Below are 22,029 nucleotides of genomic sequence, written 5' to 3' on the forward strand. Positions count from 1 at the left end.
TTAAGAGAGCTGAAACAAAAAGTGATGAATAAGTAGGCAAGGTTATAAAAACATAAACAATAAACCCAGTAAGTGCCCTGAAATGGAAAGCATTCTTTAAAATGACTGTGCCCACTGGACCATCAGAGGAGATGTGCAGGAGGAAGGGAGGAAAAGACAGGGACAAAGGACAAAGGCAAGAGAGGAAAAATACTGTCCAAGGGAATAAGGAGATTGCAGAAATCTTCATTACAGAATGATGAACAAAAAACTCCTCCTTTTGGTTGCTTTGTATTCAAAGATATTCAAATTATTAGACACGATTTATGTATTCACATTTTTTTGAAGGGAAGTTAAACTCATCGCCACAACGACTCAAAGCCTCCCAATTACAGGTATCATCCAAAGATACTCAGGCTGAGTAGTATAAAAGGGAAGAGGAGGAGGAAATAAATGGATCAAACTGTGGTTTGGGGGAGTAAGAAGTCCATCCTAAATTCAACATATCCCACTGCACCGTGATTTGGTATAGAGATCATAATCAAACTCCTGCCTAGGTATGCGCTGCATGTTTAGGGAAGAAACTATGCCATAACCCACAGAATTAAGTGTTTTATGGGTCAATTTAGATTAGCATTTCTGTTTGATACAGAATAGCATTTATGAGGCAACCATCCATCTCACAGCCATCCTCACCCAGCAGGACTCACCTCACACCAGAGTGGTCTCCAAGATTATGAACTGGGTCCTTTGGATAAAACTACACCAGGACATGATGCTCCTGGAGAGCATTTAATGCACTCCAACCTTGCCTTAGGGACGTTCAGTCCTTAAAAAACCAGACTACACCTTGTCTGAAGTAAAAACCACCAAAATAATGTTCTGTGTGGAATTAGGCCCAGGAGCATCATTTCCCTCCACCCTCTATCCACAGCCCTATCAGGACGTGTTGCTTCAGTCACATGCACATTATAAATCTGTGCACATTTGTAATCCCACAGGAATCAAGAAGATAAAAACAGAAAACACTTTTGGGCACATTTTTTAGAGTGAACATGGACCTGCAAAGCACCTTTGAAATCCACACTGATACTCAGGGACACATCTACTGATGTCAACTGCCCATAGCTGACATAAAAAAGCAGATGTGGAAATAGAATCCCAGAATGGCTTGGGCTGGAAGGGACCTTAAAGATCATCTAATTCCAAACCCCCTGCCATGGGCACCTTCCACTAGACCAGGTTGCTCCAAGCCCCATCCAGCCTGGCTCTCAGGTACAGGCACATGGGCACAGGTAAGTAAAGGCAACTGAGTACCTGATCTGTTGTAGATTGGAAACTGAGATGGCACAACTACCTGAACGAAGACTTTCAAACTTTAATGTGTTTGGGTCAGGTTAATTCTTGACCAAAAAAAATAAAAATTATTTATATATATATATGTGTGTGTGTGTGTTAAGGTAGGTCTTCTCCCAAAACTGTTTTGCTAAAAAAACATAAAATTCCTTGTCATTATGTATCAATTCACAAAACCCAGCCAAGCTGTGAGTACTCATTAAGAAAACTAGTTATTTATGACACTGGAATACAGAGCTATAAATCCAAACCATGTGCAAACCAAGTATTTGACAAAATTTGTATTATTTACTTCTTAGCTGGAAAAAAAAAAAAAATTAAGATTAGGAGTAAAAGCAGAAAAGCAGTGAAAAAAAAAAATCAATATTTTTCCCTTTATTAGATGTAAACCAAAGCTTTTTTTACTTTCCCTTTGGAAGATCAAATTAGTGTTATGGGTTGGAATGACAATGAATTGTGGAAAGTATCATATTCTTTATAATATAGTAGCGTATATGTTTGTTATTTGGAAATAGAAATGTAATCTATAACTAATCTAGAAATAAAATATATACACAGCAACCATTTAAAAGGACAGATAAAATCCTCATTAAAATCCTAAGTGCAGAAATACTGAATCATAATGCACAATTTCATTACATTTTACTGCCAGCAATGTAAATATCAATTCTCCAGGTGATTCATAAAATTCATTTTAGAAAGAAAAATAAGGATTTCACCCGGCGTTCGAGAACATAAAGGAAAACACATGCTAGGGTTTGAAAACCCAGACTGTTCTTTCCTTGTTTCATCAGAATATTTTGCTGGAATTTCAGCAAATCTTTTACACATCAAACAGACAACTGCCATTTCACATTAGCACTTTGGAGAGATCACCCAGCAGTCCCAACCAGGGTCCTTCCTGGCCCTGCACCTCTCCCCGCATCGTCTTCATCATTCCCATCTTATTTCTGCCAAATTTGAGCTCCTATATATTCTTCCCCAGACTTCAAAGGAGGGAGCCTGCATTTAAACTCATCTAAAGCCTCTTTTAACTATCCAAATTGTGAAATTGCCTAATAATGGGAATGTATTTAGGGGAAAAAGGAAAAAAAAAAAAAAAAGAAAAAGCATGTTGGACAAATTAACCAAGTAAAGTTTTTGGAGGGAAGAGTGCATGTGGGGGTTTCCACACAAAAACGTAAAGAAAACGTGTCACTTTTAAAATGAATAGCTACCATCTGCCAGCATTTTATCTGAGGCAAAGTTGATTAATGCAAAGTGAATGTTTAAGATCACGTTGCTGTCTGCCTGAATAAATTTCAGGTAGTTTACTTGGGAAATTTTTTTTGTTCTGTTACTTCAAGGATTCTTTTTGTTGTTCTTATTGGATCCCCCCCTCCAAACTTTTAAGCCAGCCAGAGCTAAGAATAAAAACATTTGTTCTTAAATCTTTGAGTACCAGAACATTGTCTCTGGCCCCTCAGCACCGCAGAGCAAGGGAATTCATCTGCCCCAAAAAGGAGGTCCCACCTCCTTCACCAGCTTCACAAAAACTTTCAAGCAGCCTCTCTCCATCACACTGAAAAGGAAATTTTAACAGGCTGCTTGTGAGCAGAGAAACCACAGCAGTGCTGTTATCCTCAATAGGAAATGATTTTGCCCTTGGACCTTCCTTAATTTTTTTTACTGGATTACTTCATTTTTTACTACATTAGGGTTTTTTTACCAAATTATTTTTTTTTATCAATGATTTAATAATTTACTTTTATTTACACTTTTCAATTACAATTCTCAATTAAAAAAAATAAATCGGTTGTAGATTTTAAACCATTTTTTTGGTCAACTTTTAACACCACCTTGGTTTATATATCAGCGTTCTGATAAAAATCATTCTCAAACCCATCTGACAATATGCTCTTCTTCACAAGTTCTCTCTGAACGTTAACATTTTCAGAGGAAGCTTCCAGAACAGGTTTTGGGCGACATTAACCCAAATCAAACAAAACCCAGTTTTACGCATACATTCCCACGTTACGTTTTCCCAGCGTCAGATGGCCTCCAAGTTCTCCCTCACCAGAGAGAATTTCACACCCCTTATCCAGGCTGGGACACCCTCTATTATCCGGGGCTACAGCAGTGGAGAGCATCATCTGTGCTGAGCGGTGGAGCTCCGTGCCGTTCCATATGGACGTACATTCTCTCTGCTTACACTCGAAGCTGGCTGGACACCAGCCAGCTCTGGTCAGAAGTCACAAAGTTGTTTTAGCTCAGTACATGGTGCCTGTGTCTCGTATCTTGGTGGGGTTTATTGGTTTAGGCTCAACATGGTGCTAGGATGGCCATCTGGCCCCCGGAGCGGAGATAGCTCCCAGCCAGCTCCTCCGGAGCGTGGGCAGGACAAACGTGTGTGCGTTTGCACCAGCCCGTGTGAACTAACCTGGGTGAACTCCACGGGTCTGCTTAGGGGAGAAAAAAAAAAAAAAAGCAAGCAAGTTTAGCACTAATGAAATTAAAGAAGTAATGACCCTTTATTCAGAGGGGGAGCATAAAAGAAGAGCTCAGAGTGAAGCAGCGTCTCCTGTACCCTCCTTTGGGCACCTCGACAGCAAGATGAGAAAGTTCTTATTTGTCCCCAACAGTGAGACTGAAAAAAATGAGTGAGTTACACCCACATGGTATTTTAATCAAAGAAGTGTTCAAGGCCAGGTTGGATGGGACTTGGAGCAACCTAGTCTAGTGGAAGGTGTCCCTGACCATGACAGGGGTGTTGGAACAAGATGGTCCCCTTAAGGTTGGAACTTTAAGGTCCCCTCCAACCCAACCCAAACCAGTCTCTGATTCTATGTTTCTAGGAGACCTGAACCCTGTCCTTATGGGATATTTGATATTGCATTTAGTCACCTTAGATATTCATGCCTTTATGTCAGCTAATCAAAGTACAAGGGATCTCTAGGAGCACATTCTCTTCCTCTCTAGGAGCACGTTCCACTGCATCTCACATTAAACTGCACTTAAAACACCCAAACGCTTTTTCACTTCACAGTAACACAGAAATGGGGTGAAACCAAGACCACTTCTGGACAGAAAATTATTCAGTAATTCCAAAAAGATGAGCCCTATCCCATCTTCAAATGCAACAAAGTTGAGCGTAACACCAAAACACACACTCTTAGCAGCCAATGCCATAAATGAGATTTATGTTTAATTGACCTATATACAGAAGCAACCACCATAAAATATGCCCAAAAAATCCAAACTATCAGATAAACTTTTTGCTAATTTGTAGGTACCTGGTTATCTTTTATTTAGCTAATGTACTACTCACACATATAATTTATTTATTCCTTATCTGAGCATTACTGGGGCAAAATTCTAGGAAGGCCCCTAATGCAGGAAAAATTATCCCAGTTCCTATGAAGATTATATAAACACTTCCAGTATTTGGCAGAAAGGTGTAAAAAGGCAGAAATGTTTCCACCACAAATGGGCATCTATGTATTCAGATTTAATGAAATGGCTGAAATTTGCCCTGCCTGGCTTCAGGTCACATCCTCAAACACCTTCCCCAGGACAAAATACTTACAGGAATGTTTCTGAAAATGAAATATCTACAAAACAGTAAATCCTCAAGCTTGCAAGTGCTCGCACATCCAGGCAGTGTTATGTTTTCAGTGGGACTGAACTACTTACTGGAATAAAAATTTAAAGGATCAGTGTGTTTAAGAAGATATTTAGGTGACACCAGCCCAACAGTAAATAGAGAATTCACTCTATAACTATGTATTTTCTCCTTACAGAATAGAACAAAAGCATCAGATCTGAAACAATCCTAACCTAGTAGTCTTAACAGAATATTAAAAAAAAGAAAAACCAACCATATCTACAATATATACTCTTGGAACATACTCCTCATTGCTGAACACCACACCCCCAGGTTGGGTTTTTTTTCAGAGCTCTATTAATTGAAAACAATGATTTGTTTTCTGTTTTGTAAAATGTAAAAAGCGCAGAGTTTGTCTTTAAAATATAGTTGTCAAATATCAAGGGGTATATATATGCTAACATTTACCCTTGGGGTATTTCAGGGCTAGAATCTGTTACAAATAAAATCTTTATTCATATGAACAGCTACCTGGGGGGCAATACTGAATGTTATACATAATATTTATACATATATATTTAAAATAATCTAGCAGTGCTATTACAACAAACTGGAAGCTACACTGAATTTAGTCTCTCTGTTTTGCAGATCTAAGTCTTACAGTCCTAACTTTTTGGGGTTTGAATTACTTTCTGTAGAGGATACCCCTTGAAATATAAACTGCTTTGCTCTACTGTGTCATATCAAGTGTTTTTACTGTTTGAAATTTAATAGATTGTTCATGGTAATAAAGAAAAGAATTACAGGAAAAAGAAGAGTGATTTTTTTTCATTAAATTGTGCAACGGTATTTTCAAATTTGAGAACTTTCCTTGAGTTAGGAAGAACAAAAAGGCCAAAAAAAATTCTTTTTGTTATGTGCTTTCTAGAATTACAGAATAGTCACTATGTGCTACGGAAAACAACTTTAGGCTAAGGATCAGACATCTCCATTTATCAAAGAGTTTAAGCTGTCTGAAGGAAGTTGGGAGACAAAGCAGACACCACAGCAACTCTGCAGAGTGCCAGGAGCCTGAAGAGGTCACGGTTCTCTGCTGGACCTTCCGAATTCATGGAATGGAGATGATAAAATCCCATCAACTGCTATCAAAACTCTTAAGATTGATGAAAAGGTTGTCTAGAGGAAGCAGACAGAAATTCTGCCCTTTTTTGGTTCATTTCAAATGCTGAGATTTTGGAAATTGCCATCACAAGGGTGAAACTCCTTGTAGCAACACAACATCCAAACAAGCACCTTATTTCCAATTAAGGAAAAATCTCGTGGGACTCTCTAGCAATTAAGAGAGCTCCCAGAAATGCTCTCTTCTGTGGCTGCTGTACATCAATCTGTTAGACCCCTTCAAGTTCACTAGCCAAGTGATCCACCTTTAAGTTCTCCTGGCCTTCCACGCTGGAAGGACTGTGTGTGCCTGAGTTTCCCATTCATCAGGGAAGCTCCTGTCCTCCTTTCAGGAGATGAATGAAGACGTGAGCTGGTTTAACAACACACTGCTCAACAAAGCCATGAAAACAGAAAAACAACACTTTTCTAGATAAACACGGTCTGGACTTTGCATCAGGGAATTACTATAAATCCATGCAGTGCTGCAGATCAAATACTAAGTGTCCAATACCTTCTGTAACAGCTACTACAGGTGTTCCCTGTGGAGGGTGAGGATTCCTTCTCCCTGTTACAATTCTGGGTAGGTCTCCTCCTTCCCGGGAACATAATGTTATCACACACCAAGATATCACCCGCACAGCTCACAAAAGTAACATTAAATGCCCTGCTCCAATTCTTGGTCAAGGGAGGACACGTCTGTTCTCTGATAAAACTATTAACAAGTCCATCACATCAACTCTCTGGTCACTGCAGAGTATTTGAATTTAACATCTATGACTCTGCACTGAATATTTTGCTTCAAAAGCACTTTTTCAGGCTATTCCTTAACTCACCAAGTGTCACTTGTAAGCTAACAAACACACTTCCTTCCCATAATCAGATGTATGGATAAAAGTCTAAGTCTTTTAAAACATATCCACACTACTTCTCTACAAATGTATCTAATATCAGACTTACCAGCACCAGTATTATTTCTCAGACACATCAGCATCTTGAAATAAAGTACAGTTTGAACATAAAAATTTAGTAACACAGCTCCATTACCAAAAGCATTTGCACTTGGGATATCTGAAACCTTTCTGTATTATTCAACATACAAACAGAAAAAAGGTATTTATGAGACAGCACATTTATGAAAAGCACTTGTAAAAGAAAGTATTTTTTTTCCTGTAAATAATGTCAATATTATAAATAATGCAAATTTGGTGTTTCCTACGATCTCACAAGAAGGTTGAAATATTTAAACATGCAATTCCAAACACACAGTCCTCCCAGTCTGCAATGGAATTTTGTCTTTAAAAACTACTACCTAGGAAGCAGATCTTTGGTGGTTACTAGCAAGGTAGAAATAAAAAAATCAATATTAATTTTAACCGATGTTTTTTCTAATAGGAGAGAGTAGTCAGCCTTAGTAGGTTGCAGTCTGATGCACTTACACTTTCAGTTTAATAAAATAATTGAAACATTAAATTACAAACCAAACATTAAAAATGTGCAAGTAAAGTAGAAGGTACCTCTAATCAGTTTTCCTCTCACCAGCCACATCAGCCCTTGATCCTAGAATTTTATGCTGCCTGCGAGGACAAGGTACAAACTTTTTTAAACACTCCATCTTTGTCAACTTTGACTGTTTGATCCTCTCTGCTCCAACCCAAACAGCACCAGCAAAGCAAAAGCTTTCCTCTCTTTAAGATGCTCCATTGGTTAGATCAGATTTATTTGCTGTCAGTAAGGGTTATATTTGCACATAAGTCTATGACAGATTGCAAGTTTATTAACTTCAAGTGAGTTTTCAGGCTGCTGGGTTGAGGTTTTTTTGTTGGGTTGTTGGTTTTTTTGTGGGATTCTGCCTTTTTTTTTTTTTTGTCAGCGTTCCCTCCCCCTTCCCCCGAGATGTGGGTTACTTGACAAATTGGAGTTAAGTTATCTTAGGTCAATGTAACTGTAAGTTAAACTAATGAAGTGTATGTCTATGAGTGATGTCTGATTAGTTTAATACAGTTAGTGCTGGACAGCTTGGGCTGCTGACCTTGAAGGAACACAGATAACATTGCGATGCGTTGGAGGATGTGGTTGCGATACAAGACAAATTTACATAACAGTTTGTCATGTACACTCCTCCAAAACAAAACTGTTGCAAAAAGAAAGCAAGAGGAAACCAACACTAAAAGCCTCGCACAAGACAAATCAGGGAAAATTAATTATAACGTTTGGCTCGGGATGGGAGATTATTTTAAATGGGAGCCAAAAGCAGGCACAGGAAAGGTGTACATTTATATAGTAAGTGTTCCAAAATGGATTAGACACTATGTTGAGTAACACTGTTCAAATGCAGCCTCCTATAGCAGAAATCTACTCTTGAAAAATGATATTCCTTCCTCAGGAAGCAACACCAGACCCAGTTTTGAACTGTAACTAGTTAGCACATCATCCAGGTGTGCTCAGAGTCCTGCTGCAGCTCATCCTGCTGCTGAAAAGCAGTTGCTTGTGCTAAAATAACCCTGTGCATGAACAGTGTCTCTCCATGAATGTGTAGAGTCCCCCCATGATGCTCAGCTGCGTGTTCTGAGCAGGGTAGTATCTCACTGCTCCAGACAATCATCTCACCACATCTCAACTGATCAGGCAGGCCAAGCAAAACTGCTGGGTTTACAGACACCTTGGCTCTGGAGTGACTGATTCTCACTACATGATAGCTATCTTGTTGACCTAAATAGTCTGCTTTTATCAGTCCAGGTTCTACCTGATGGAAATTTGCCACTTACATAAATGCATAATTGACACCCACAGTTGCTGGCACGTTATGGAACCAGACTATCATTAAGATAAAACTGCTCCCTTAATCCTCCAGGTCAGCCTGGGCAGGACACTGATAAATCAGACTTGCTAACAGATACATCAGAGGGCATGTGGGGAAGCTTGGAGCCTTCACATCTGTGCCACCTTTCAACCTGATCCAGGAAGCACAGTTCAAACCTTTCAATATGACTGAACTCACTAGATACATTTCAAATAAGAGATACATATACATGTATAGACATCATAGACTCCCAAGGACTGGCAATGCAAGACAAAACAGTCTAGGAAATTCTAAACAAAACATAGCAGTAATTTCCCAGTTATACCCCAAGAAGAAAAACCTGTGTTGTCCACTGCAAGTTTCCAATTGCTTCCACATACACCCTTGCATGCACACAGTGATTCAACTCGAGAGACCTGGTTGAAGGTTTCTCTGTAATTTGAGCTTAGAAATTCCTCAGCCCCTGGGTTACCTGTACTTAGAACTTGTTGGCACTGTTTGCATGAAATAAAGAGCAGAAGTCCGTGCTTTCCAATGCCACTTCTTGGCTGGGAGTGTGCAGAGGACACAGTCTTCCTGTAGCTCTTCCTGAAGAAGATCCATCAGCTGTTTGTGGGAACCACCATAGAAGGGCTCAATGAGAAGAACACTCATTTTCCAAGTGCTTCAGAACTGTTTGGATTCTGAAAATGAAAATAGAGAAGTAGTTTTCTTTAGAAATAGAGCTTTTTTTTATTATTATTTAAGAAAATTATGTTGGAAAAAGCAGAAATATATTGCAAGGCCTCTTGATTTTCCATTAAAAAAATCTTCATATTACATTAATAAGGTTACTTCAGAAAAGGTTACTTAGCAATTACAAGGACAATATTATCACACCTATTTGTTTCAACCATTAAAAGATACCACTTGTAATTTTTAAATGAATCTTAGTGTGCAGGACTTAGGAAAACACTGTATTTTGAATTTATTGTTTTGTTTTCAATCAGATATTTAAAAGCAGTTTTGCTTTACACACTCACTCCCAAACACATACGATTCTTCCATAGGTTCCAGAGCAGTTTATTCATTTTTTCATCATTTCCCCCCCCTTTTCCAGGTGGCAGATCAAATGAAAAAACGATTCAAACACACTTCTTACTTGCTAGTAACAGTGATTTAGGCAAGGAACTTAAAGCCAGAGAGCAGCCTGGCGAGATACAGTTGGAGCATCCCCCAGGACTCTCCTGCATCACTGAGAGCTGGGATCACTACCCAACAACAACAATAGGAAATAAAGCAGGATATTTTTTGGGAGTACTCCAAAATGGGTGGAAGAGAACAGCAGAGGAGGCTTAAGGAAGCTCTCAGATGAGAAGCCACAGAGCTGCTCACAAACAGGATGCAAAACATGCTGCCCAAAGCGAGGGGACAGATGAAAACCCTGTGACTGTTGCTCATCACCCTCATGAGTCACAGGCCTGGGGTATTGGAGAGCTGCTTCTCAGATGCTTCGAGCAAAACCTTCACACACAAAAGCTGAAAACAAAACCCTGAAAGGTATTCACCATCCATGACCAGCTCTGTGATGATTTCCTCCTCAACATTCCCGAACAAGGGAGGACCCTGTTAAACTCGTCCATGCAGGATTCATGTTTGATGCTGTATATTGCAAGACCTTACATCCATTTCCTGATCTGTCATTTCTAGTAGTTTCAGACTATAATCCTTATCTTACCAAAACCTCTGGTGACAAGAAGTGAGAATTCAACAGAGAACTACATACTCTCCTGAAAACCTCATTATCATCGCAATGGTGAGAGTTAGTTCAACCCAAGATCAGGTGAAAAATATTATGTATTCTATAATCAGAGGGGAGAAAACAAATCTTGAAAAAAAATACCTTACAAGTGCACTGTAGCTACCAAAAGATCAGCTAGCCAGCAATAAAAATCCAAACACTGAATCAACTGAATTGGGAGACAAAATGTAAGAAACCTTTATATAGCTTTGAGCTGTTGGCCCATCACAGTGCCAGATGAAATGGTGAGGTAGAGCTCTTGGGTCATTAGAGATTACAGCAAGAGAAAAAGTATTCCATGCTCAGACTTTCTAGCCATAATCCACCCAGGATTCAGGTTATAATTTGCTCTATTATTCACTGTCCCATAATATTTCAAAAAAATTATTTTATATAACAAATATGTTCTTTGCAAAACCAAAAGAAAGCTTTCTGGAAGCAAAGACTTCACTCCATTTTGGAGCTTGCTTCTTTTCAGGTAGCAAAACAGATTCTGATCTCTTTTCCACTGACCTAATTTTGAAAAAATCACACTTTTGAGATCACTGACGTTCTCTGAATTTACAATGATGTAACCAAAATCCTAATCTCTCCTCCAAAGCCCTTTTGGAGCCTGCAGGGTAATAACTGCTATAAAAACACAAGCTGTGGTTTAGAATCTGCACTATTCACCTAAAGAACAATTCGTAATTAATCATGCTATGCTCGTCATCAAATGTCAATGAAAATTTAATTCAAAGGACTAGAGGGAAGTGTTTTATAAATTCAGCCCCTAAAAAAGGGGTATGTGAAAAGTTGGTAAATGCCATCGAGTCAGTCACTCAGGGAGGGGCTGCAGCTAATTTACAAGTCATTAGCAGTACCAGTAATAAAGCATTTTGTTCATAAAGTATCTGATCAAACCACACTTCATCATAGTTCTGAAACTGGTTTTATCACCAGGTTTAGCTGAATCGACACTGTGCTCTCTGGTTTTATTCTGCACCAGTTTTCAATGTACATCCCTCACGGGGACAGAGAATGACTGTATGTGCTGATGGTAAGAGACTTTCTCAGTTCTCAGGTTTCCTCCCTGCCTAAAGACCCTGACATTTAGTTATTCTGCATTTACCTACCTTTAGATCTATTAGTAAAACTGCATCATGCAAATATTACAGAAATACTGTCATACATTTTGGCTGTTTACATTGGGAAACTGGGCTGAAATTGTGGATGTGTCGAGGAGTGGGTGTTAGATGGCTCTTCCCATGCAATTCTTCACAATAACACTTGCAGACCCCACGGCAGCAGCCTGTGACGGTGAAAATCAGCAGTGACACATTTTTCAGAGATGACCCGAAGCTCAAAAGGTTTCTTACAAAACTCACTCCTCAAAAATGTAGGTACTGCTCACTAAAATCCTCACTAGCACTTGTAGGATTCTAGCATTGTGTGATCTATATGTATATATTACTCACAATATATATCACACTCAATTTAGAAAAAATGTTATAATACTATATAAAAAGCAGTATATGGTATACTTTGTTCTTTTTTTGAGTTTTTTGGTTTTTAACAAGATAATGACTAAATATGAAACTAAAGGATAATGGCAGCACAGTATATGTCACATTGACTTCAGGGCTTGACTAAGATGGAGCAATGAGAAAGTCAATAAATCTTCTGTTTTAAAAAGATACACTGATAATACAAAGGAAATTATATTACATATAACTAATAATTTTCTGTATTTAACAGGGCACAGAGGAGGTAGGACACAGTCGTTTACCTCATATTTCACCACATGACTTCCAGTTTTGTTCACATACAAAAATAACAGCTATTATTTTTGCTTTATTTCCCTTGACCCAGCCAAGTTAAGGTAAATACGTCCCATAGACTCCTCAGAGGTCTCCAAAAGACACAGCTGATAAATTGCCTGAGAACATTCACCGTATCTGATGGAATGCAATCCTCAATTAAATATAAATCACTCCAGGTATTCTTTTCCCCATTTCAAAGAAAACAACAAATATTAGAAAAACAGAACTGCTTCCCCTTTCTCATTACAGTGTTTCCTCTCTGGAGCCAGCAATCCTGGGTGTTCCTCAAACAGCTCAATCCGCAGGCCTGCAGGATCCTTTGCTTTGAATATTTCCTACTCTGGCTTTACTACACAGAGCAGCACATTCTTCAGGATATACACTGAGAAGAAACTATCTGAAATTAAAAAATTCTTCCAAGTGGTTACAGTGTCAAAATGACATGACTAATATAGACTATATATATATGACTAATATGCTGTCTCAACCCCAGCCCCTCACGGTGACATTCATCCAGGACTTTTGTGACTTGCTGCAGCTCTACCCCACAGTTGCAGAAACATGGCAAGTGATGGAATCCCTGACAGGGCCACTACTGTTTAACCTAATATTTTCCCTTTAAAAGAAAATCTGAGTACTATACAGGGTAATAAATAAAAATTTAAAGGCACAGAAGAATTAATTGTTTGACTAGCCACAGTAACCATGGCTTCTTTTTAAACTCTAGGTGAAGACCAACTCAAGTATTTTTGTTAACCAACCTAGGTAGACAAAACTCGTCATTTTCCATGATTTATTAAAGAACACACGTCCCCTCTGTCTTACAAGCAGAAGTGTGGTTTCTCAAACATCAGCACAGCTCGCATCAGAAAGCCATAATTAGCTCTGTTCATTGACGTAGTCAGACAACATAAATTACAAACCATGTTTAAATATCTGTCCAACAAAATAGCTAAGCAACAATCCAAACCCAAAGGAATAATTGTTAATATATTCCATAGGTAGAGAGCTGCTATTGGTTACAGGAAATAAGGTATAGGGTTTCAGTAATGATTGTTTTAACGGTCACAGTCCCACACGTATGAGAAATTTATTCCACCACCGTATCCAGAGCACACGTGGTTCAGTATGTCAGAACTCAACCAACTACAAAACCCATCAGGTATGAACTGTGGACATAAACATACTTAAAACCTTTGATGATTTCACATAAACACACTGCAATACCTAATGCAGGCAAAAAATTTCCATGTTCCACGTTGCGATAAAATGGGATTCTCCAAAGGACTATTTGGGGTCTTCACCTTTCCTCCTCTGTCCCTTCTCCCTCCCAGCCCCACAACGTGCACCCACCTGAAGGAGGGATGTGGTATATACATACACACAAACCCAGATTGAAAGAGCCTGCATTACCCTCCCACTCATGACAGTGACTCACCGAAACCCCAGAGCTGTACCTTAAACACAATCACATTTTAAGGTTTGACCAAAATTTAACTCATATTTAGATCACCCAAAAGTACCAGATCTGAGGTTTGTCATTACTAAACTGCATAAGCGAGAATGGCAATTTATCTTTTATATAATCAACTGGAAAAAGCAAGAAATCCTTTCCTCCTTTTGAGAATGTGGTAAACCAGAATCGTTCACCTTTATCTGGATGGCTGAGCAGGAATAGTGTTAATCTACTGGTGACACCCATAAACCACAGTCTGCCTTCTGCACGCAACCTGAGAGCTGCAAACACCTACAGAATACAAAAAACTACTGTTACCTGCAGGTATCAAGGGTGCTACACGCTGTGAGCACTGAAACCTGCACGACTGCACTGCCTGCTTTTGTGTCACTGAAATACCACATCCAGTTTTTACTGTGCTTAGGATCTACATTAAAAGGGCATGTAGGGATAGGACAAGGGAGGGTGGCTTTAAGATGAAGGAGGGTAGGTTTAGATTGGATATTAGGAGAAAATTCTTGCCTGTGAGGGTGGTGAGGCACTGGCACAGGTTGCCCAGAGAAGCTGTGGCTGCCCCATCCCTGGAATGGTCGGACGGGGCTTGGAGCAACCTGGGATAGTGGAAGGTGTCCCTGCCCATGGCAGAGGGTGGAACAAGATGAGCTCGAAGGTCCCTTCCAACCCAAACCATTCCACGATCTTGCAAACAATAAAATGTTTAAAGACTTAGTTTGATCTTAAATAAGAAGCAAAATGTGAGGATCGCCAGGTTTGGTTTCTTAGATCTGTGCTTTCAACCCTGAAATGGAACAGCAGGAATTGGAAGTTAGAGTTTAAAGATGTCCTGTGGCTATCAATCCAGAGACACCCTGACAGAAGAGGCAGTAAAGGCTCCTTTTGGAGTTTATGTATTTAGAAAGTAACATGCTGTAAAATCTGCACATTACCCTGTGCATGTTAAGTTAACAATATTGCTATAAATCCTTAGGAAAAAGTTGCTAATGCATATGCAGAGTACGCATTTTAAAACTCAGTATTTAAATTGTTTTACTATTTCATCTAGGCAAAGGCACTAATGACCTTCATCATTTCTTGCTGTAAATTAAATTTGTTTGTTTCCAGCTACAAAAAAAAAAAAAAGAAAAAAATTAATCCTTACAATTTACTTTTCACCTTCTTCCCTGACACAGTCTAAGACTGCCATAAATACTTTGTGTCTATACTTCTAGCCATCCTCAATCAACATCTTTGAAGATCTTTATCTGTATTGAATAAATTATTGCAATTTATTCTTTTTTTCCAGCAGAGAAAAACATCTGTGCATCACATTTATGGTTAACTCAAAACCACAACAGCACACACTACCTCGGTGGGGAAGCATCCATCCTCCTTTGGAGCACAGCACTCAAAAGATACATTTTCAGGGAGATTTCACTGACTGATATCCTGATTCCCAGTGCATTGGGAATAGCAATTACAATACACAACTCATTTTCCATGTGTCTAATTGACCTGCTAAGTGGTATATATGGGATATGTACTGCTCAGGATAGGGTATGAGGGATACTAAGGAGTCTGTAAACTATTTTCATGAGTTCAGATTAACAAAGGCAAACTAAGTATTGCTAATATTTAATTAGGAGAAAGTTTTCTTAATGTCTAGGCCAAAGGAGAATGAAAAATACACGGAAGAGGTGTGATGGGAGAACCAGGGCCATGGTCTGCCAGGGAAACAACTACAGCCACGACCACCCATCACCAGCAAACTGGATTAACTCTTCCACAGAGTTTGTGCCTCTTTCTCCTCCCTTTAGTGGTCCCAAGAGATTTACAGAAGTTGACACAAGTATTCTGCAGAGCAGTAGATATTAAACAATCAATTATCTTCACAAAAAGTCCTACATTATTTTGCGGAGCCTGTCAGTCACTAACAGGATTTTTTGGAAAAAAAAAAAGGTAAAGTAAAAAAATTAGTACAGATCTAATACGAGAGCATAATCCAAAAGCACAAGGTTTGCAATTGGATTTGAGAGAAAATTAGTTATTCTGATTTAACAGTTAATTACAAGCTCCCATTTGCCATGTAACTCAAAAGCCTGGAATAATAATAACTTAATATTCAGAAACTTCTAATGTTGTTTAATGCTATGTTGGCTTTATCCAACTTATTTGGACTGTGCTTACAGTACTTGAAGGCTCAAGAGAGTTTACAGGACTCATCATTTCCAGTGCTGCACCTATGGCTATAAATTTGCTACCACTGATGATCCTGAAGGCTTACATTAGGTTTAAATAGATGAGGTTTACTTGATTTAGAGGATCTCGGAGAGGAGAGGGAACTAATAGGTGTGGTAATGGGAGATGTAGCGCTATTTTTAAACCTGACAGGAGACATATTAGTTGCTAGTTCCCTATTATAGAAAAAGTCCCAGTCTGGTAATAATGGGCTGGCATTTTGAAATTCCTCCGATTTATTAGGAATATGATGAGAAATGTGTTCCACACGCTCTGGGCTCCGGACCAGCTTCTGTACAGAAAGGTTAGAATTACAATGTGCACTCAGACAGTTTAAGAATATATACACTTGAAAAAAATCACAAATATTTTAACTAATTTTATTTGAAAAATGCAGTCTACACTTCACATTGATTGACTAAATTACAAAACACTTGTTAGAAGCCATCATTAGTTGCTCTGTGAGGTAATAAAATCACCCTACATCAAAAACTTGGTTTGTTCTCCTTAGCACATTTGAAGCAACAAAACGTTAAATGAAGAGCAAATAACTCTTGTATCACCAAAATTTAGGATTTAGGACTTAAACTCCTCTAGTACAAAAGCCAGAGTTGCAAGAGCTAATTTCAATATTAATTGAAACATTAGGCTTGGTAGCCTGAGATGTTTGGCAGCAACTTTTGAGTGGACACAAGCCAGATTTATTTTACAGTCAGAAGGTATCCCTTTGAATATGTGATGAAAGGATCTGCATCTTCAGTCACACCTTGAATCCACAAAAAGGAGGGAATAAGACCTACTGTCAAATCAAGTTCAGCTGTGAAATCTGGGATGGGTCCCACACAGAGGAGTATTACTGAGGAACAGATATCCAGAAAGCCAACTCTATCCTGGGATGCACCAAGAGCAGCTCCAGAACAAGAGGGAGGAAATTCTCCCCCTTTGCTCTTGTGAAACCCCACCTGCAGAGCTGCATCCAGCTCCAGGGGTTCCAAGAGATCTGGAGAGGGACTTTGGACAAGGGCCTGGAGTGACAGAACAAGGAGAAATGGATTTTAACTGACAGAGGGCAGAGTTAGATTGGATATGAGGACAAAATTCATCCCTGTGAGGGTGGTGAGGCCCTGGCACAGGTTGCCCAGAGAAGCTGTGGCTGCCCCATCCCTGGAAGTGTTCAAGGCCAGGTTGGACAGGGCTTGGAGCAACCTGGGATAGTGGAAGGTGTCCCTGCCCATGGCAGGGCAGTGGAACAAGACGGGCTTTCAGGTCCCTTCCAAACCAAACCAATCTGTGATTCTTTGATATACAGTTCACAACACATGTCAATAAGGTTCCTTCAAAATTAAATTCAACCATGATCTAAAACAGACTTCAAAAGAGGTGCCAAATGTATCTACCATGTTACTCATCTAAAGACCTGCAACACAAGCAATATAAAATTATTATCATTATTATTTTGTTAAGCTATGAAACCCTTAACCAAGTGAAAATAATAAATCATCAGGGTTTTTGTGTTTACAGGAAAAAACAATTCAGTATTAGATCCCTACTTCGGTTTGGGTAGGATGGTCTTGTGATTCACTAAGTAACTTCAGGGTTGCAACGTTACCTGCACAAAAGAAGTCTTTAGTCTTAAATATTAAGTACTAAAATTCAACAGATGAAATAATTTTTTGGTCTTCCGTTTGCCCAACTCTTGCCATCTCCAGAGAAAGCTGAACCAACATTCATATTATAAAGTTATGGGAACAAAAATACATCTCATTAACTTCTGTGCAGTCAGCACCACGTTATCTCTTTCAGAAACCCCTCGAAAGCTCTCAGATTCAATAGCAAACATCCCACAACATTGAATAAGGGCTTCATGCAGCACTAAACATATTTTTCCATGTTAAGAATATTTACATCCTATTTCCAGCTTGACATACAGAAGATGTGTTACCCACATCAATTTATAAATCTAGTGCAATGAGAGTTGCCAATTTGATTTAGTGGTGCAGCATCCTGTTTCCTGTAAATAATTTTCCTATCAAGTTTTGACTAAGCCCTCTGAAAGGGCTCTAGAAATATGAAAGGCTCCAGATTATGGCCTAAATGCTTTCTGACAGTTCCCTGCAAGTGTTCCCCAGCATCTCTTCTGACCCAAGAATAGCAAATCTAATGACTTAAGTCACTTGTTTCCATCCTGTTGTCTGCAGAGCCAGCAAAATACTTCAAGGAGTGGTTTAAAGCAATGAAGAAGAGCATATTCATACATTTTATTTTACTTCACAAGTATCAGAAAGTTAAGGGGTCCACCTCCTCCACTGGGAAGTATCTATGGATACACACATTGCAGAAAGCTGAAAAACACTGACACGAGTTAAACAAACATGTCTGGTATCATCTGCCAATTGAAATGGTGAGCAGTGCAGGAAATATTTGTTTTCCATGAATAAAAGCGATATACAAGCAGCTCAAAACAATCTGTTTTGGAAGGTTATTTTGGTTGTTTTGTAAACAAGTTTAGGTTCTGAGCTGATGTTTTCAAAACAGATACTGCAAAATGAATAAATACTCATGTCTGGGGGAGACCTTAACAGACATGAAACAAGTGTGGCCCTTTTTAATAGTGCCACAGATAAAACAAGGCAAGGACACGCATGGAGGACATCAAGATGTAAATTTTTTCCTTGAAGTTTCTCAGATGGCTGATATTAGAAAAGTGCCATTTAAATCACCACCCTCAGAAAGCCTGTGCCTTAAAAACTTGGCTTTTATTGCACATAAGAGAATCTGGCTATAACCCGTGATCAGCACTGTAGTCTTTAACAAAAACAGTTAAAACCAGGAATATTTTTTTATTTTACTTATTACAGTCATGAAGATATGAGTACAAATCACTTGGGATTTTAGCTTTAGAGTCCTTTGAGAATCACTTCTCCACCTCCCTAAAGTATAAAGAGTCTGAAAAGCATTTACCCTGCCTGAGTCAACTGGCCACACTAATGAAACCTTTCTTCAAAATCTGAAAATCCTTATCGAAATCAAACATCCTGTTCAAGAAAACCAAAATTATGCTGTCACTTATCAGCTACTTCCATTTGTACCACCAGAGAACCTACAGAACCCAGCCTGCTCCTCCTGCACACTGATACAACACTAAGAATGGTTTGGGTTTGAAGGGATCTGAAAGATCACCTTGTTCCAAACCCCCTGCCATGGGCAGGGACACCTTCCACTATGTCAGGTTGCTCGAAGCCCCATCCAACCTGGCCTTGAACACTTGCAGGGATTGGGAGCCCAAGAACATTAAGCATGGTTTATAACGGACACGACTACATGGGTGCAGAGAAAAACATCTTCACTACAGAGCTCAGAGATGAGAAACTATTTTAAGGTTGTTACTGGAAGACCCTCACTATTTCAGGTTTAGCTGGCTATTAGTAGGTGCTCTTACTGACACTGCTGATACGATGAAATGCCAGAAATACCATTACAAGCCAACACGAGAAACCGCTCACACCTCACGCACGCAAGGCCTGTGCTTAATATTCCCACTTCTTCATTTCAAAGCCACAAAGATCACAAGCTTTGCCAGCAAGTTAAAGATCTGTTCTGACTCCTACTAAAGACTTCAGGGTTGTGCTGTTATTCTGGCCACTGGGAAATTTTTGGCAATGCCATCAGTTAAGCACTCACAGCAGCCATAAGCAGCTCTTGGAGGCCTGAAGAACAACGGCATATGGACAGCTTGGAAATACCTCTGAAATCCAGGCAGTGGTTACCTCACAACAGTGTTCCACACGCAATCAGACTCATGGCAGTGCTACAGCTACAACTTTTGTTATTATTTTTCCACATACAAAGGACATGAGCATATTTGAGTGGGTCCAGAGGAGGCAATGGAGATGCTCCGAGGGCTGGAGCCCCTCTGCTCTGGAAAAAGGCTAGGAGAGCTGAGGGGGTTCACCTGGAGAAGAGAAGGTTGCAGGGAGACCTTAGAGCCCCTTCCAGTGCCTAAAGGGGCTCCAAGAGAGCTGGAAAGGAACTTTGGACAAAGGCATGGAGTGATAGGACAAGGGGGAATGGCTTCCCACTGCCAGAGGGCAGGGTTCAATTACATGTTGGGAAGTGCTTTGCTTATGGAGATAACATTAACTAGATAACTGAAGATAGGTTTATGTTAAAATTCCTTTCATAAAGCAGATCCAAACCCAAGGGAGGTGTCACATGGGTCTTATACCATTACAGAATAAAAGATGTCTATCTTTCTGAATCTTTTCAGATCCCATCTTCCCATCAGTCTTTAAACAGAGGTTGGTGCAACAAAGCTCTGTGAGCTGTAGATACTTGAAATGCTTATGAAACTGGTTTAGCTTTTAAATGGCATTTAGGCCATTTAAAGCAGAAATAGCACTGGAAGACACTTCACTCTCCCACTTTGACTACTGGAGATAAAATATAATTAAGAGGGAAGGCAGAAGGGCAGGAAGGGCAAGAAAAGGTTGCCTCCAGCAAATATATGTGGTGATTAAAAAACACAGACAGGGCACCTAAATTAAACAATACCACACAAATGCTTTGAGAAGGGAAAAGGGAATTATTTCCACCTATCTGCATTGATCATGCACCAGTTCGCTTCCGCTGACAAGAACCTAATCCCAACTCCGCCTGTTCATCTCAAAATGGTTAAGAAGCCATGTGTGAGGTGCATTCAAAATCCTCCAAGATGAACAAAATCTGTTTTGCATGCCAATATCCTTGGAGAGGGCAATATTCATGCAAGATGATTCAAGCTACTCTTCAGAGCTGCAGCACTCTGCCTTCCCATTGAAGCTCTGAATGAGTTTGGGCAAGAGACACCCATAAATGATTTTTCCTAGTCTATAGACAGTTGGTTTCTTAACACTCACAGAAGCATCTTCTTGGGCATTAACAAAACAACCGAGAAAAAAAGTCTGCTTTTTCACTTCAAAGCTGGTTTTCTCTTCAAGCTGTGTAACACCACTTGATATTTAGTTTAGCTACTCAACCAAGCACCAGGCTTCAATGTACTGAAGGTGCGTAATGGTTGAGCATCACAGACCATTTCACATGTTTGGGCTTATTTACAAATACCACTTACATACTGCTGACATTTATAATGACACCTGGGATGTTGCTGACACACCACTACGTTTGTAAACTTGGCGTCTACACACACAGTGGATTCTGAGAAGCGTGCTGGGGAATACACACAGCAAATTTCCTTTGACTGCAAATAGAATGGTTACTTTGACTATTTCCTATCTGAATACGAAAAAAGCCTCAGAAACAAGGTTTAGCAAGACTAATCCCCCACTGATTTTCTTATCACTCAACACAATTTCACTCGATTGCTTTTGTCGACAATTTTCTCAAAAACTTCCTCCTGATCATATTACAGGGTTGCTTAAATCATACTGCAGACACACACTCACACATAACACAGAATTTCACGTATTTCTTACTATTGTTGCCTACTGACTTGTTATTCCAAAGCCCACAACCTCCAAATACAACACTTCAGTGCTTCTAGAAACTTTGACACAGTGTTTGATGAGAGGGAAATATTTGGTCTGGTTTTGTACCTATAGGGACACTATAAAGAATTTATCTTACTATAGAAGTAAAAAATGAATGTAGATCACTTATTCAATTTTTCAAAGTCAAAGGAGACTTAAACTTATATTAACATGCCCCATCCCTGGAAGTGTCCAAGGTCAGGTTGGACAGGGCTTGGAGTAACGTGGGATAGTGGAAGGTGTCCCTGCCCATGGCAGGGGGTTGGAACTGCATCATCTTTAGGTCATTTCCAACCCATACCATTCTATGATTCTAAAATGAAACAAAGCACTAGATCTACCCAAATGCTCA

General features: G+C 39.4%; 1 protein-coding gene across 18 annotated transcripts in view; it reads right to left on the minus strand.

Moving 5' to 3' along the window:
- The window catches only part of GTDC1 (glycosyltransferase like domain containing 1), a 171,411-nt gene that overhangs the window by 112,737 nt on the left and 36,645 nt on the right, over positions 1-22,029 (minus strand). For 17 of the 18 annotated variants that reach the window (XM_051810349.1, XM_051810367.1, XM_051810364.1 and 14 more), the window contains one exon: positions 9,352-9,562. In XM_051810349.1, coding sequence (XP_051666309.1) covers positions 9,352-9,533 — 182 coding nt within the window. In that variant the 5' untranslated portion in view covers positions 9,534-9,562. Of the gene's footprint in view, positions 1-9,351; positions 9,563-22,029 lie in introns of those variants that run through there. The other variant, XM_051810363.1, reaches the window with a different exon arrangement.

Source organism: Manacus candei, unplaced genomic scaffold, assembly GCF_025592945.1.
Source record: "Manacus candei isolate 608988 ecotype Guabito, Panama unplaced genomic scaffold, ASM2559294v1 h1tg000077l, whole genome shotgun sequence".
NCBI classification, from domain to species: domain Eukaryota; kingdom Metazoa; phylum Chordata; class Aves; order Passeriformes; family Pipridae; genus Manacus; species Manacus candei.